At 38.4% G+C, this 16,416-nt stretch overlaps 1 protein-coding gene across 1 annotated transcript in view; it reads right to left on the reverse strand.

Moving 5' to 3' along the window:
• Nucleotides 1–248: 248 nt before the first annotated feature.
• Nucleotides 249–16,416, reverse strand: part of LOC102856244 (Fc receptor-like protein 2-like) — a 29,492-nt gene continuing 13,324 nt past the window's right edge. The window contains exons 7-9 of the mRNA XM_006895498.1: nt 1,826–1,906; nt 1,250–1,336; nt 249–496 (exon numbers count right to left, since the gene is read on the reverse strand). Of these exons, the coding sequence (XP_006895560.1) occupies nt 249–496; nt 1,250–1,336; nt 1,826–1,906 (416 nt within the window). The remainder of the gene's footprint in view (nt 497–1,249; nt 1,337–1,825; nt 1,907–16,416) is intronic.

Consider the following 16,416-nt stretch of genomic DNA (forward strand, 5'->3'; position numbering starts at 1 on the left):
AGACTCTGCTCATTTATTAAAATAAATTTGAAGTTCTTAGTTTTCTTCTGACCAAAATAAGTGGGAAAGACAATCAATGACAGACACTGTTATTCACACTGTTTAAGAGGGTTGAATCTTGTTCAGGAAGATTAACAGGCAGGAAGAGTCACAATTAGTGTGTGGAATCTTGATTTTCTTGAATGTGTGATTGGGGTTTATATCTCTTCCCATTGTATGTAAGATAAATGCTCTCTGCACAGGTAAACTCAGGGATCATAGCCAAGTTCATGAGGACATGCTAGTTCTGGCTCAGCCCAAGGCTCCTGCTCATGTGTTACACAGCACATTCCAGACACATGAACCTCCTTGCCTATTGTCCCATTTGCATTTGTGGTGCTTCTGGCCGAGGTCCTGGGTTGGACCTCAGAATGGAACAAGGCTGTCTTTGGGAGAAATGGGCTAAATACACTGCTGAGAAGACTGTAAAATGAATCCAATGAAAAATCACTGGTTCCTGAAGAAAATGCAAAGTTTAGGTCTTAAACAAGTCACTTGAACTCTCGTAGCTTTGTGTAGCATCCTGCCTGGCCGTGCTTTTGGGCACTGGCCTTCCCTTTGGAGAACCTGGCAGATAACTCTTCTTTTCCTTGAAATATTAACTCTTGAAGGAAATACACACTGGTGGCCTGATTCAGGCCCTGATGAACTGCGTGCCTTCAAGGCATTGTCTCACTTACTTTATCTTTTTCCTCAGTTCCTGTCATCTCTGCTCAACGAGGCTCCTGGGAGCTGCACCTTCTTCACCTCTGAATAGATAACTGAGGAGTCCTGAGAAAGAAAATTTGTGTGAATAAGGAAGCTAACATTTCCTTGAGGACTTTCACTGTGCCCAGTGCATTGATATAGCAACTTTACTTGAGGAAGAAGGAGTCCTAGGAAAAGAAAAGCTGGGAACTCAGACTCACCTCATTTTTTAGAGGAGTGTGTGGATGCTTTGCTGGGGAAGAAACAGAAAATAATGAGCAGTGAACAACAACATGCTGGTACAGTCTAGTCCTTAGCCTCCATCCTCTGGGCTCAGCCTCTCTCAGGAGAGAATCCAGACACCAACAGCACAGATCTTCTCTCTACACTTCAGAGAGATGTCACTGACAGGGCTGAGGTGGTAGCAGTTACAGCTCTGAGGGGCATGGCAGGCAGCAAAGATCTCCTTGACAGGCTCAGGTAAAGGCACCATCAGAGACAGAAGCATTTCCCTAAAGCTCACCTGCACCTTCTTGTTTCTGGTGGATGCTCCAGACCTGGGAGTAAACCACATCCTGGGAACCAGCCACATCTTCAGAGTCTGGATTCACTAAAAGAGAGAGTAATGTTAGACAGGAGGCTGTGACCAGTTTTGTCTAAGTACTTGCTCCACTCTTTCCTTGTTGTTATTGTTGCTGTTGTCAGTGAGAGTAATGTTAGACAGGAGGCTGTGACCAGTTTTGTCTAAGTACTTGCTCCACTCTTTCCTGGTTGTTATTGTTGCTGTTAGTTGTCATGGGGAAATTGACTCATGGTCACCCCATGCATGGCAGAGTAGAACTGCTCCATAGAATTTTCAGCGTTGTCACATTTCAAAAGTGGATTGCCAGTTTTGTCTTCCAGCTTACCTGTCAGTGAGTTCAAACCACCAACCTTCCAGCTTGTAACTTCAAGCTTAACCATTTGCACCACACTGGGACATACCAACTTTAACATCTTCCAAATGAACCACTGTAGTACCTGGAATGTTAAAGGGCAGCCCTACCATCCTTTCTTCCCTAGTCCTGTTCTGCAGACCATAGCTAACAACCGTGCTCACCACTGCTGTACACGGGCTCCAGTTCCTTTGCTGAGACAGGTGACTTGAAGTTGGTGTGCTCTTGGGAGCCTGGGGTAGTTCCTGAAAGACACAGAGATGTGTGAAAGACACAGAGATGTGTGCTTCTGGAACAGTGAATGAAGAAAAGGAGACTAACTACTGGTAATAGGGTCAAGGGGTGGACACTATTTCATGGAATTGAGTACGCAAAAAGAGGCAGAGACTAGCTAGATTGGTAGTCTAAGACACTGACAGTTTGCATGAGGCCTATCAAGAACAGTGCAGGAGGATCAGTATGACTAAGAAAAATCTAAGATGGGGACATCAGAGTCAAATCAAAACAAAATTAATCATTTGGTCAAATAGCATCTCTACTTACCATTTCCTTCAAAAGTATAGATTAGAAAGTTATCTTTCTATCATCATGAACTAATGTTCTAGAAAAGATGTTTAACTTTTAGTAACACATAAGAGTGAAAAATGAGCCTGGAGATTTAAGCAAATAGAAAAATTCTGTACTCTCTGATTTTCCTCAAAATTATATACGCAGATTTAAAAGCACTGAAGAGTTCAAGTTCACCAGCAGGGGCTCTGGAATTCACTGCTTATTCATACTGCAATTGGCTTAAATGGTAGGAAGATGATTCAAACTCTAATTAAAAAGAAATCTTAGTACAAAGATTGCATGTGATATTTAAGAAGAAAATGGAATGTGTTTATGTGAGCATATTTTTATCTTCCATATAAAATTTTCATATATACTTAATGCAATATTTATTTGTGCCCTAATTATATATTAAAACATTTTTTAGATGGACAGTTCTGTACAGATTCTAAAGACAACTTGCTATGTTCAAAATTAAATTTTCGCATACTAGCTGTGTGACTTTAGCTAAGTTACTTACCTTCTCTGTGTCTAATCTAAGTAACAACCAGTTAGTAAAGCACTAAGAACAGCGCCTAGAACATAGTTAGTAAAGGCTATGCTCAAGATTACATATCCTTATCAGGAAGCTTGGAATTTTGTTATTATTTCTGAGAATGAATCATAAGGACAGGATGTGAAGAAGTCACAGAAACAAGGGCATTTGAACTCAAGTTTCAAGAAGTTGAAGTTAGGAACAGAGGAAAGGAAGAAAAAGTCAATGGATCTGGCTGAAAGCAGAGAATAGCAGAAGAGTGTTTATTTGTGAATTATTGACTATGCAAATACTTTTGACTGTGTGAATAATAACAGATTATGATTAACATTGAGAAGAATGGGAATGCCAGAACACTTAATAATGTTCATGAGAAAACTTTACCTAGACCAAGAAGCTATTGTCCAATCCTAGAAAGGGAACATTGATTGCGTGGTTTAAAATTAAGATAGATGCATGTCAAGATAGTATCCTTTGTCCATACTCATTCAACCGGTATGCTGAGAAAAATCTTTCAAGAAGATGGGCTCTATGAAGAAGAATGTGGCATCAGGATTACAAGAAGACCAATCAACAACCTTTGTTATGCAGATAACACAACATTGCTTGTTGAAAGTGAAGAAGAAGAATAGAATTCTTGCTGCAGAAGATCAAAGACTATAACTTTCAATATATAGATTACATTTCAACATCAAGAAAAGTCCTCATCACTGGACTTATAAGCAACATCATGATAGATGGAGACGATATTTATATGTTAACAATTTCGTCTTACTTGGATCAACAATCAAAACCCTTGGTATCAGCAGTCAAGGTTGGAAAATCTGCTATCAGGGACCGCTCCAATTCACTGAGGAGCAATGATGCCAGTTTTGATGACTAAAGTCTTCCTGATTCAGGCCATGGACTTTTCAATCATTTGCTATGCATCTGATAGGTAGAGAATGAATAAGAACAACAGAAGAATTGATGTCTTTGAACTATGGTGTTGGAAAAGAACACTGAATGGACTGCCAAAAGAACAAATAAATATGTCTTGGAGAAGATGCAACCAGAACGCTCCTTGGAGGCAAAGATGTTGAAGTTTATCTCATGTATTTTGGACACATTGTTAAAAGAAGCTATTCTTTGGAGAGGTAGAGGGTCGGTGAAAGAGAGGAAGACCTTCAGCCAGATGGATTGACACAGTAACTATGATATTGGGCTCAAGTATATCAGAGATAATGAGGATGGTTCCGGAGAGGACAGATTTCAGATATGTTGTTCATAAGGTCACTATGAGTTTTACTCAATTCTATAGCACTTACGAACAACACTAATGCGAAGGTATACAGTTCAAATCCACGAGGTGCTACACAGGAAAGAGATAGGCATTAACCTGTGTGATTTACTGCTTCTGAAAATCCACTGGGATGGGTCATTTTAAACTCTGCTACACAACAACAGTCCCAAAAAAGAGTAAGGACAGAATATAGCAATTCACCGTTTCTATTTTTTAATAAGGTTCTCTATTTTGAATGCTAAATAATTCAGAAGGAAAATTTCCACATTCCAACACAGTACATGAACAATAAATAAATGGACTGACAAAGAAATGAACCACCTGAGGTGAGGGTTGCCACCAGTACCATTGGTACACAGCAGAGAATAATGTCAGCCAAATTGACATAAATAGAATCCATTCATTTCAGACATTGGTGAACAACCTTGCTGAGAGGCTTCCAGCTAGGATATGCATCTCACCTTTCACGTGACTGCCTTGCATGTGGATTTCCTGATGGGAACTTCCTGTTATGTCTCATGTTTTCTCTAATGGCACAGTGACGGCCCTAGAACTGATGCCAGATACACGTTTATGGAATAAATAAAAAATGTGAAAACATGTAAACCTGTCTTCCCCAGGGCAGACAGCAAGTGCTTTACTCTTGAAAATCTTAGTGATCTGGTTACTGGCTATATAACTGAAGTGGGCCTCTTTGCTTGTGTAAACAGTGGTTTATGCTTTACAAGTACAGGCATATCATGGGAATGCTGTAAGTTCACTCCCAGATTGTCACAATAAAGTGAATATTGCAACAAAAAATGTCACATAAATCTTTTGATTTCTCAATGCATATAAAAGTAATGTTTACACTATGTTGTAGTCCATTAACTGTGCAAAAACAGCATTATGAAAAAGTTTGAAATATTGCTAAAATTACCAAAATGTGACAAAGAAGTGTGCATGTGTTATTGGAAAAATTGTACCCACAGGCATACTCAATATAGGGTTGCCAGAAACCTTCAATTTTTAAAAACAGCAGTATTTGCTAACTGCAATAAAATGAGGAATGGGAAAGCAAGATATGACTATTTAGTGTGGTGCATTAGAGTGCTGTATTCACACTACTTTGACCAGGTACTAGCTGGGCAACTTAAAGTAACTTATCCAACCTTTCTTTGCCTCTGTTTCTATTTCTGCGAAATAGAAATAACAGTAATGTCTTTCAAATAAGGATTAAATTTATTAATGATTCTTTAGTTGTACATAGGGTTTTCAAAGTTATTTCAGAAGTAGAGGGAAAATTCTGCATCCTAGACTATCTTGGGAGCTCTCATGGCCTAGTGACAAGAAACTGTGTTGTAGTCTCGAAAGCTCGCAGTTCAAGACCACCAGGGACTTTATGGAAGAAGGATGGGCATGGGAGAAGGATGGCCAATCACCTCTCATGGGATTAACTGCCTCTGAAAACCCACCGGAGGGTCAACTTGGGTTTGATTCCTACTCTATGGTACACAACAATAGTTTGGCTTAATCGGGAAGTTTGTCTGAAACCTGTTCACCATCTCTGCTGGTATTTGAAACCCCGGTGTGTCAGCTTCCAGTAACACAGCAACCTGAAGGTCACCTCAGTGAAACAGACTGACAGACAAGAGCTATAATCATAATAGTGTTGTTGTTGTTTTTGTTGTTAGAAGTCAAGTATGACTAAGAGCAATACTGGAATGCCGTCCTATCCCGTGCCATCCTCACAATCTCTGACACACTCAAACCCATTGCTGCAGTCACTGTGTCCACTCACCTAGTGGAGGGTCTTCCTTTCTCTTGCCACTCCCTCCATCTCCCCAAGAATGAAGTCCTTCTCCAAGGAATAGCCTCTCCTAGCAACAGGTCCAAAGTATGTGGAATTAAGCTTCATCATCTTTGCCTCCAAGAACCGCTCTTGCTGCACCTTCTCCAAGACATATCTGTTTGTTCTTTTGGCAGTCCATGAGATATTCAGTATTCTTCTCCAGCACCATATTTCCAAAGACATCAATTCTTCTTCTGTCATCTTTATTCATTGTCCAGCTCTCAGATACGTAGCAAGTGACCAGAAAGACCATGGCTTGAGTCAGGTGTACCTTAGTCCTCAAACTGACATCATTATTCCTCACTAATCTGGAGAGGCTCCTGACTGCAGATTTTCCTAATATAATAGACTTTCTGATCTCTTGACTACTGGTACCAGGTATTAATTGTGGAACCAAGTAAGATAAAGTTGTTGACAGTCTCAGTCCTTTCTTTGTCTAGCATGATGTTACTTATCAGTCTAGTAGTGAGGATATTTATTTTCTTTTTTTATTTTTAAATATACTTTTATGTTATGCTGCTTTGCTTTTATAGTTCACATACATTGTTGTGCACACTGGATCTTCCCCATTTCCTTTATTCACTCCTTCCTCTACCCATCAAATTGTGCAGCCTGATGATTACTCCCTAGCCCATCCTCACCTCTCTGCTCCTGCCCTTCCCCCCCTTGGATCCTAATATCCATTTTATTAGTTTTATTTCTATTTGTACAATAATAATCTTATATAGTATTCGTCCTTATGGAACTGAGTTAGTTCACTTCGCATAATGCTCTCCAGTCCCTCTCAAGTTAAGTAGTAATTTTCAAAATCACTGTTCCTACATGCTATATAGTATTCCATCTGATCTTAGTTTTCTTGATGTTGAGATGCAATCCATACTGTAGATGGCCGTCTTCTTAACCTTCTACAGCAAGTGTTCCAAGCCCTGCTTATTTCTAGCAAACAAAGTGTGTCATCTGCATAACAAAGGTTTTTAATGGTTATTCCTCCAATCTTGATGACATTATTTTTCTTTAGAGAGTCCAATTTTTTCAAAGATTTGAGCAAATGATAAGCAAGCATGAGTATAAAACATCAAGAAGGCAAAACAAAAGGAATAAATGCTGAAGTAAGAGGTGAGCAGAAGATCCCAAAAGGAAGCTCCAGAAGACAAAACAAATATTATAATATGCAAAGAGCTAGAGTGAGAAAACAAAAATAAAATAAAGAACTCATTTGGCATTTCTAATGGTGAAAGAACTGAAAAACACATTCAAACCAAGTTTCAACAGAGAGATGCTATGGGAAAAATACTGAATGATTTGGGAATCATCAAAAGAAGATGCAAAGAAAACACAGAGTTACTCTACCAAAAAAGAACTGGCTGAAAAAAAGAATTTCAAGAGTAGAATATTATTAAGAATCAATACTATTGAAGAAAAAAAATGCAAGATATCCTGAAGGCATGGATAAAAAATAAGACCCAGGAATTGGTGGGTTATGTATCAACTGCCATGGTTCAACAAACAGATGTATGCTGAAGAAATCATTCAGGAAGCTTCTGTTTGTGAAGAAGAATGTGGTATCAAGATCAGTGAAAGACTCATCAACTACCTGCATTATGTAGATGACATATCCTTGCTCACTGACAGTGAAGAAGACCTGAAGTGCTTGCTGCACAAGGTCAAAGACTACAGCTTTCAGTATGGATTATATATCAACATCTATAGACAAAAAAATTCTCACCACTGCATCAATAGACAAAATCATGATATATGGAGAAAGGATTGAAATTGACAATTGTTGCAACTTACTTACATCCACAACTAAAACCCTGGATACTAGCAGTGAAGAAATAAAAGGATATATTACATTGGGAAAATCTGTTGTCAAGAACCTCTCCAAAGTTCTAAGGAACAATGACACACTTAGAGGATCAAGATTCGATCCAAGTGTGTTTGATCCAATCATGATATTTTCAATTACTTGATTTACATCTGAAAGTTAGGGAATGAATGAGGAAGATTGAATAACTGATACTTTTGAGTTGTGGTGTTGGAGAAGTGCACTGAATATCACATGGGCTGTCAAAAGAACAAATATGTCTTGGGGAAAGTGAAGAGTGCTCTTTAGAGGCAAGGATGGTGAAACTGTATCCCATTTACATTGGGCATGTTGTTAGGATGGACTAGTCCTTGGAAAAAGACATAGTGCATGGGAAGAAGGAGGGTCAGTGAAAGAGATGCAGACCCTTAACAACATAGATTGACAATGTGACTATAACAATGGGCTCAAGTACATTATAAAGATGAACATTGCACAGGTCAGGTCATGGTACAAATCTGTTGTTTATAAGGTTGCTTTGAGTCCTGGTCAACTCAATGTCCCTTAAGAACAAATGGTAATAACGGTACTTGGCATATGGTCAGCATTTTCTCTACCACTCTTCTGTCATCCTGTCGTGGTCTGCAAGAACTTTCCATTCTGGTATTTAAAATACCAGCAAGATCACTCTTGATAGACATGTTATAGTGGAACTTTCAAACTAAAACAAACTATAAAGAAGGACCTAAATGTCAACTTCTGAGAAAATTGGTCAGTGAAATCTTATGAATAGAAACAGATCATTGTCTGATATAGACAGAAGCTGAATACGTCAACTGGAAGACATTTAAACATCATTAAGAAGAAGCTGCCTTTTCAAAGAAGAGCTGGTATTTATGACATGGATGCTCCTGAAATCTTCATTTGGTGATGTGGCATACTCAAAATGAGAAGCAATAGCAACAAACATCCTTTAATAAATGAAACTTGGAATGTATGAAAGGATAATCTAGGAATTTTGATGTTGTTGTTGTTGTTAAGTGCTGAAGTATCATAGATGATCTATAGAGACCCTATCAATGAAAGTTTTGAATACAAAACTTTCATCTTTTCTACAAGTTCATAGAGTTTTCTGAGACAAGCTTTTCTGGAAGTGGATGCCACTCCTGCTTCCAACCCTCTTAAATTTGAGAGATCAACAAAAACCAGGCCCAAGAGCCACAGACCCAAGACCCCAAAATCCTTTTTAAATACAAGGCCAAATCCCATCAGTTCACACCTTAATGTGATCAGTAGCCACACCCAAGTCTCAATCCCAAACCATAAAATACACCTTTGCAGAATCTGACCATTCCGCTCATCTTCCAAGCCTGGAAAAGGCCAGAAAATTTGATAGTTGTAAAAAAAGTACAATGGCTTGTTATTCTATGGATGGCAAAATGAAGAAAAATGGCATTATATTCATTGTAAAACAGTGTCCAAGGTCTATCTAACAAATACAATGAGTCACTGATAGTGTAAAATCCGTACAACACCAAAGAAGACTAGTTAGTACGGATATTAAGTAAACTTTTGCATCAAACATTGGTGTAAAAAAAAAAAAAGAAATTTCAAATTTTTACCAACTTCTGGAGTCTGAATTATATCAAATGTGCAGTAAAGATGCATCAGTAATTACTGGTGCTTAGAATGTGAAAATCAGAAACAAAGAATAATCAGTAATAAAATATACAATTGTGATAACAAAAAGGATGTCAGCAATTCATGATAAAATCTTGCAAAACCAATGACTTATTCATTGCAAATATTTTTTCAACAAAATAAATAAATACTGTACCTGTGGGCCTACCCATATAAAATGTACAAAAATTATATTGTCTCTATCTGAGGAAAGAAACAATGGAAAAGTTCAGCATCATAAAATCAAGAACAAGTTCAGGGCTAACTGTGACACAGATCATCAAGTGTTCTTCATCTCACTTACTTTGGATAAGGGTCAATAAAAGAGAGAATCTTAAAGAGATGGATTGACATGGCGACCCGACAATGACTTTGAGCATGGCAAAGATCAAGAAGACAGTACAGGATAGGTAGGAGAAGATTTCCATTATTTTCATAGAGTTACTATTCTCTGTAATGGACTTGAAGTCACCTAACAACAACACAGTTAAGTGCTCTTTCACTAACAATAACAAAATTGGTGATTTGAGCCCATCTGCTTGCAAAAGGCCACAATCTTGAAGAGCCTACAAAGCAGTTCCTCTTCATTACAAGAGGGTCTTCCACTGCTTGTATGACCCTCTAGTCTTTCAAACATGATGTGTTCTCCAGAGATCGGGCACTCCTGATAACATGCTTAGAGTATGTGAGATAAAGTATATTACATTCTAATTTTTTTAATTTCATTCATTGTTGCACTTTTCTCCCTGTTCCCCCTCCCCCCCCAATACACTCTTCTCTTTGAAAAGTAAAAGAAAAATTTTTTTCATTGTTTTACAATTCCTCCCCCAGGTCCACTCAACTATGCAGCCTTCGTTCTGGATTCATGTCATGGCAATAATATCTAATAACATATCCCTTTTAAACAGTTTTCTACCTCATCTGTTTCAATGCAGCATACATTATTGAACCCATCTTTCTCAGTCTCCTGACCCAACCTTGATGTCAGTCACGTTTTACAACAGTGGCACTATGCAGTATTTGTCCTTTTGTGACTGAGATATTTCACTCAGCATAATGTCCTCCAGGGTCACCCATTTTGAATAATATTGCATGAGTTCCTTGTTTTTCAATGCAGTGTAGTATTACATTGTGTGAATACACCACAGCTTCTCTATCCATTCGTTTGTTGATGGGCACTTAGGTTGTTTCCAACTCTTTGCTACTGTGAACAAAGCCGCGATAAACATGGGTGTGCATATATCTGCTTGGATGGTAGTTATGATCTCTTTGTGATATATTCCCAGTAGTGGAATTGCTGGGTCAAATGGTTTCTCTATTTACAACTTTTTAAGAAAGCGCCACACTGCCTTCCACAGTGGTTGCACCATTCTACACTTCCACCAACAGTGAATAAGGGTTCCAGTTTCTTCACAACCTCGCCAGCATTTGTTGTTTGCTGTTCTATTAAATTTTGCTGTTCTAACTGGGGTGAGATGAAATCTCATAGTTGTTTAACATTCTATTTTGTTCTAACCTATTTTCTTCTATATAAACATTAATTTTCTATTCTACTACACTATATTACATTGTTATTGTTATATGTCATCAATTCATTTATGACTCATAGCGACCCTATGTACAACAGTCCTAAACCCTGCTCTATCCTGAGCCAACCTCATTTTCTCTGACACACCTAGGTCCATTACCCCCGTCACTGAATCAATTCATTTCATTGAGGGTCCTCCTTTCTTGAGTTGTTGTCCCTCCTCCCTTCCAAGCATGATGTACCTCTCCAAGGACTGGTCCCTCCTTGCAACATGTCCAAAGTATGGACATGTCAGATGGAACTTCAGAATCCCTGCTTCAAAGGAGCAGCCTGGCTTCACCCTTTCCAGGATGAACCTGTTTGTTCTCCTAGAAGTCCACGGTATATTCAATACCTTTCTCCAGCATCATAACCCAAAGTCATTAATTCTCCTACTATCATCCCTAACCATTGTCCTGCTTTCTAATTCATAGCAAGTAATTGTGAAGACCATGGCCTGCATCAGGCACACCTTAGTCTCCAGACTGTCATTGTTGCTCTTCATTACTGTGGAGAGGTCCTTAACAGCATATTTTCCCAATGCAATTCATCTTTTGATTTCCTGATTGCTGTTACCAAATTGTTGATTATAGAGCCAAGAAAGCTTAAGCTGTTAACAATATCAATTTCTTCAATCTGTTATGATGCTGCTAACTGTCCAAGTTGTGGGAATCTTTGTTTTCTTGATGTTGAACTTCAATCCGTATTGAAGGCTGGAGTCTTTGACGATATGCAGCAAATGCCTTAGGTCCTCCTCAATTTTGGCAAGCAAGTTTGTGTCATCTGCATAACGCAAGTTGTTTATAAGTCTTCCTACAATCCTGATGCCACATTCCTCCTCAGAGAGCCCAGCCTTCCAGATGATCTGTTCCACATATAAATTGAAAAGGTAAGATGATATGATGCGTCCCTGGAGTATACCTTTCTTGATTTTGAACCATGTCATGTTTCCTTTCTCTGTTCTGATGTTTGTCTGCCTCCTCGTCCAAGTATAGGCTTCTTATGAGCACAGTCAAATGTTCTGGAATTCTCATTCTTCTCAGAGTTAACCACAGTCTGTTGTGATCCACAGAGTCAAATTCCTTTGCATAATTAATGAAACACAGATAGATATTCCTTAGGTACTCTATGCTTTCAGCCAAGATCCATTAACATTAGTTATACTCTCTCTCTCTCTCTTTCTCTATCTCTCTCTCTCCCGATATATATATTTGTTGTTGTTGTTAATTGCCTTCAAGTCGAGCGTGATTCATTGTGTCCCTATGAACAAAAGGCCTGAAGTCCCTCGACAACTATCGACAATTATCAAAGTTCAGACAGTTTCCAAAGTCAAGTTGTTTGGGAACTGGATGCCACTCCTGCTTCCAAATCAATCTCTATCTATCTATCTATCTATCTATCTATCTATCTATCTATCTATCTATCTATCGGACCAGGAGGCAATCGTCAGAACAGAGCTGGGAAATACTATATGGTTCAAAATTGGGAAGGGTATGTGCCAAAGATGTGTCCTATCTCCATATCTTTTCAATCTATATGCAGAACAAATTATCAGGGAGGCTGGGCTCTATGAGGAGAAATGTGGCATCTGGAATAGAGATAGAGTCATCTACAATCTGCATTATGCATATGACACAACCCTGCTTGCTGAAAGTGAGGAGGACTTGAAGCGCTTGCTGCAGAGATCAAGGACTGCAGCCTTCAATACGGATTGAAGCTCAACATCAAGAAAACAAAGATTCTCAACACTGGGCCAATTGGCAATATCATGATAGATGGTGAAGAGATTTTGATTGTTAACAGCTTCAGTTTTCTTGACTCTGCAACCACTCTTGGTACCAGCAGCTAGGAAAATAAAAGACGAATTGCACTGGGAAAGTATGCTGTCAGAGACCTCTCCAATGTACTGAAGAGCAATGATAACAGTCTGGAGACCAAGGTGCACTTGATATCGGCCATGACCTTTGCAATTACTTGCTATGCATCGGAAAACTGGACAATGACTAGGGATGATAGAAGGAGAGTTGATGCCTTTGAGCTGTTGTGCTGGAGAAGATTACTGAATATACCTTGGCTTGCTAAGAGAACAAACACATTCATCCTAGAGAGGTTGAAGCTGTGCTGCTCCTTGGAGGCAAGGATTCTGAAGCTTTGTCTGGCATCCTTTGGACCTGTTGCAAGGTGGGATCAGTCCTTAGAGAGGGACATCATGCTTGGGAGGGTGAAGGAATAGCACAGGAGAGGAAGATAAGATGAATTGATTCAGTGACTGGGATAATGGGGGTAGGTGTGTTGGAGACAATAAGATTGGCACAGGATAGAGCAGGGTTTATGACTGTTGTACATAGGGTCGCTATGAGTCACAGATGACTCAAAGGCCCATAACAACAACAATAACAATAACAAATATATATATATGTGTGTGTGTGTATACATATATACACACATATATGTATATGTATATATACACACACATATATCTACACACACACACACACACACACACACACACACACACATGTCCTTGAGTGAACATTTAGCACACATGGTTACAAGAAGGAATTTTAATGTGTCCATTAAACTTTTTTGAGAAAAGTAAAACTTATTGTCATCAAATTGGAACAAAATCAGTTTCCAAGACTAATTTGTGTTGGAAGACATTACCCATTTCCTCCCGTGGAGGTGCTGGTGAATTTTAACTGCAGACAGTTGCTCTCTTTAGTTTAACAGGGTTGACTCCCTACAGACCAACACCCTTAACTCTCTAGACAGAATTCTTTTATATTTTGAATGTGTCTGTTTAAATCATGTTTTCCATAATAACATACTGAATGTAGAGAAAACATTTTTTTGAGATAATGTGGATTTTAATTCCGTTAGTGATACACATGTCCAGGGAGATCTCTGGTGCTGGAGTCGTTAATGAAGCCAATTTTTTTCAGATCCAAACAGTTATACCGGCTCCCATTAGATGGCAGCACACACTAAGAGAGCAGCTTCCTACAAAACCCTAGCAGGAGGAGAGCGAAAGAAAAGAGAGGGAGGGAGTGGAGGAGGGAGAGAGATTCTAGGTACAGGAAGTGTAAGATAAAGGTGGACACTATATATCCCACGAGCTACAAAAGGATTAAGCAGTGTCGAATAGAATGTTGTTAGGTGCTGGCAAGTAATATCATAAAATCCTATGGACAATAGATCTGAACGCTTTGCTATCCTAATCATCTCTGAGCCTATTGCTACAGTCACTGTGTTAATCTATCTCGTGAAGGGTCTTCCTTTTTTTCCCTGATCCCTTCACCTTTCCACACATGATGTCAATTTCCAAGGAATGGCCCCTCCAAACAATATTCTCAAAGTACCTGAGGTGAAGTTTCACCATCTTTCCCTCCAATGAGCAGCATTGTTCCTTCTCAAAGAAATGCCTGTTTGGTTTTTTGGCAGCCCTTGGGACATTCAATACTCTCTTCAATACCACAACTAAAAAGAATCAACTCTTCTTCTCCCATTCTTATTTATTAATTCAGTATAGCAATAAATAACTGCAAAGATCATGACCTGAATCAGTCCCATCTTAGTTTCAATCTGACATCATTGTTCCTGAGTGTTTTGGTGAGATCCTTGACAGCAGACTTCCCAATGCAATACATTTTTTGATATCTTGACTTCTGGTACCTACAGTGTTGATTGTGTATGCAAACATGCTCTCCAAGACATATTTATTTGCTCCTGGGGCAGTCAATAGGAGATTCAGTACTCTTTTCCAACACCACAATTCAAAGACATCCATTCTTCTGTTTTTATCCACTTCCGAACTCTCAGATACATAGTAAGTGATTGAAAAGACTGTGATTTAAATCAAGTATACTTTAATATTAAAACTAATAATCATTGCTCTTCAGTACTTTGGAGGGTTCCTTGACAAGAGACTTTCCCAATGCTATACATCTTCTGACCTCTTGACTGCGGGTACAAAGGGTGTTGATTGTGAATATATGTAAGACAAAATTTTTGATCATTTCAGTCTTTTATCAATTTTTTCATGATGTTACACCAGTGGTGAGGATTTTTATTTTCTTAATATTGAGATGTAATCTGTATTGAAAGCTGAAGAAGAAGAAGAGGAAGGACTGGTTGACAAAAATTATAGATTTGATGACAGAAATGAGGCAGCAAAGCAAATATTTGAACTTTGTACAATTAATAAATTATTAATCACAAAAACCTTTTCTTAAGAAATATGAACATAGCCTTTACACATGGACCTCATTTGATGGACTTCACAAGAATCAGACTGACAACATCTGTTGAAAGAATTACTAGAGAAGTTTAGACTCAGTAGTCGAAGTCAACCCATTTATGGACAGGGGAGCAGACCATCAATTACTTATGCACTAGTTCAAATTGAAGCTGAAGAAAATGAAAACAAGTCAGCAGAAACAAAAATACAACCTTCAGTCTATCTTATCTGAATTTAAAAATGCAGAATAGGTTTGAGGCATTCAACTACTAATCAAAGACCAGATGAATTGTGGGATGGCATCAAGAATATCATCTGTAAAGAAAGAAAAAATATCATTACAGAGATAGAAGATACCAAAAAGACCAAAATGGATATCAGAACAGACCTTGAAAATTGCACTACAACATTGAGAAGCCAAAATCAAGTGGGGTGAATGCCAAAGTAAAAAAAGATTAACAGAAAATTTTCAGGTAGCATCTCAAGGAGACAAAGCAAAATATCAAGCCTGAGGGAATGTACAAAGAACTGGAGTTAGAGAATTAAAAGGGAAGAATTTGCTTAGCATCTTCCAAGCTAAAAAAAGTGAAAACCAAATCCAAGCCTCAACTTCCAGTACTTAAAGATGCTATGGGTAAAATCTTGAATGATCCAGAAACCATCAAAAGAAGATGGAGGGAATGCAGAGACCCCCTGCAAAGAAACGCTGTCTGCATTAATTAGAACCATTTCGGGTAGCAGAATATGATCAAGAACCATACGTAATAAGGGAAGAATTCAAACAGCAATGAAGACTTTGGCAAAAAATAAGTCCCCAGGAATTGACAGGATAACAATTTACATTTGAACCAACAGATGCATCCCTGGAGATGCTCATCAGTCTTTACCAAGAAATTTGGAAGATAGCTACCTGACCAATTGACTGGAAGAGAGAAATATTTCTTCCCATTCTCAAAAATGGCAATCCCACAAAACGTGGGCACTATCAAACAACATTATTAATATCACATGCAAGCAAAATATTGCTGAGGATCATCTAAAAATTACTAGAACATTGAATAAAAAATTCACATTAATTCCTTTTTTTAAATTTAATAGTACCTTCCATGTTATTTAAAATAGTTGTAGGGTTTTTTGTGGGTTTTTTTTCCATTTTTCAAAAAGTTTTATTATTTATGTGTGCGTGTACCGTCAAATCAGATCTGACTGGTACAGGAGGAGATTGTCCCTCCTTCCCCGGCAGAGCATCTGGTGGATTCGAACCATGAGC

The sequence above is a fragment of the Elephantulus edwardii genome, unplaced genomic scaffold (genome assembly GCF_000299155.1).
Source record: "Elephantulus edwardii isolate Elephantulus edwardi_28Jun2011 unplaced genomic scaffold, EleEdw1.0 scaffold00168, whole genome shotgun sequence".
NCBI lineage: Eukaryota > Metazoa > Chordata > Mammalia > Macroscelidea > Macroscelididae > Elephantulus > Elephantulus edwardii.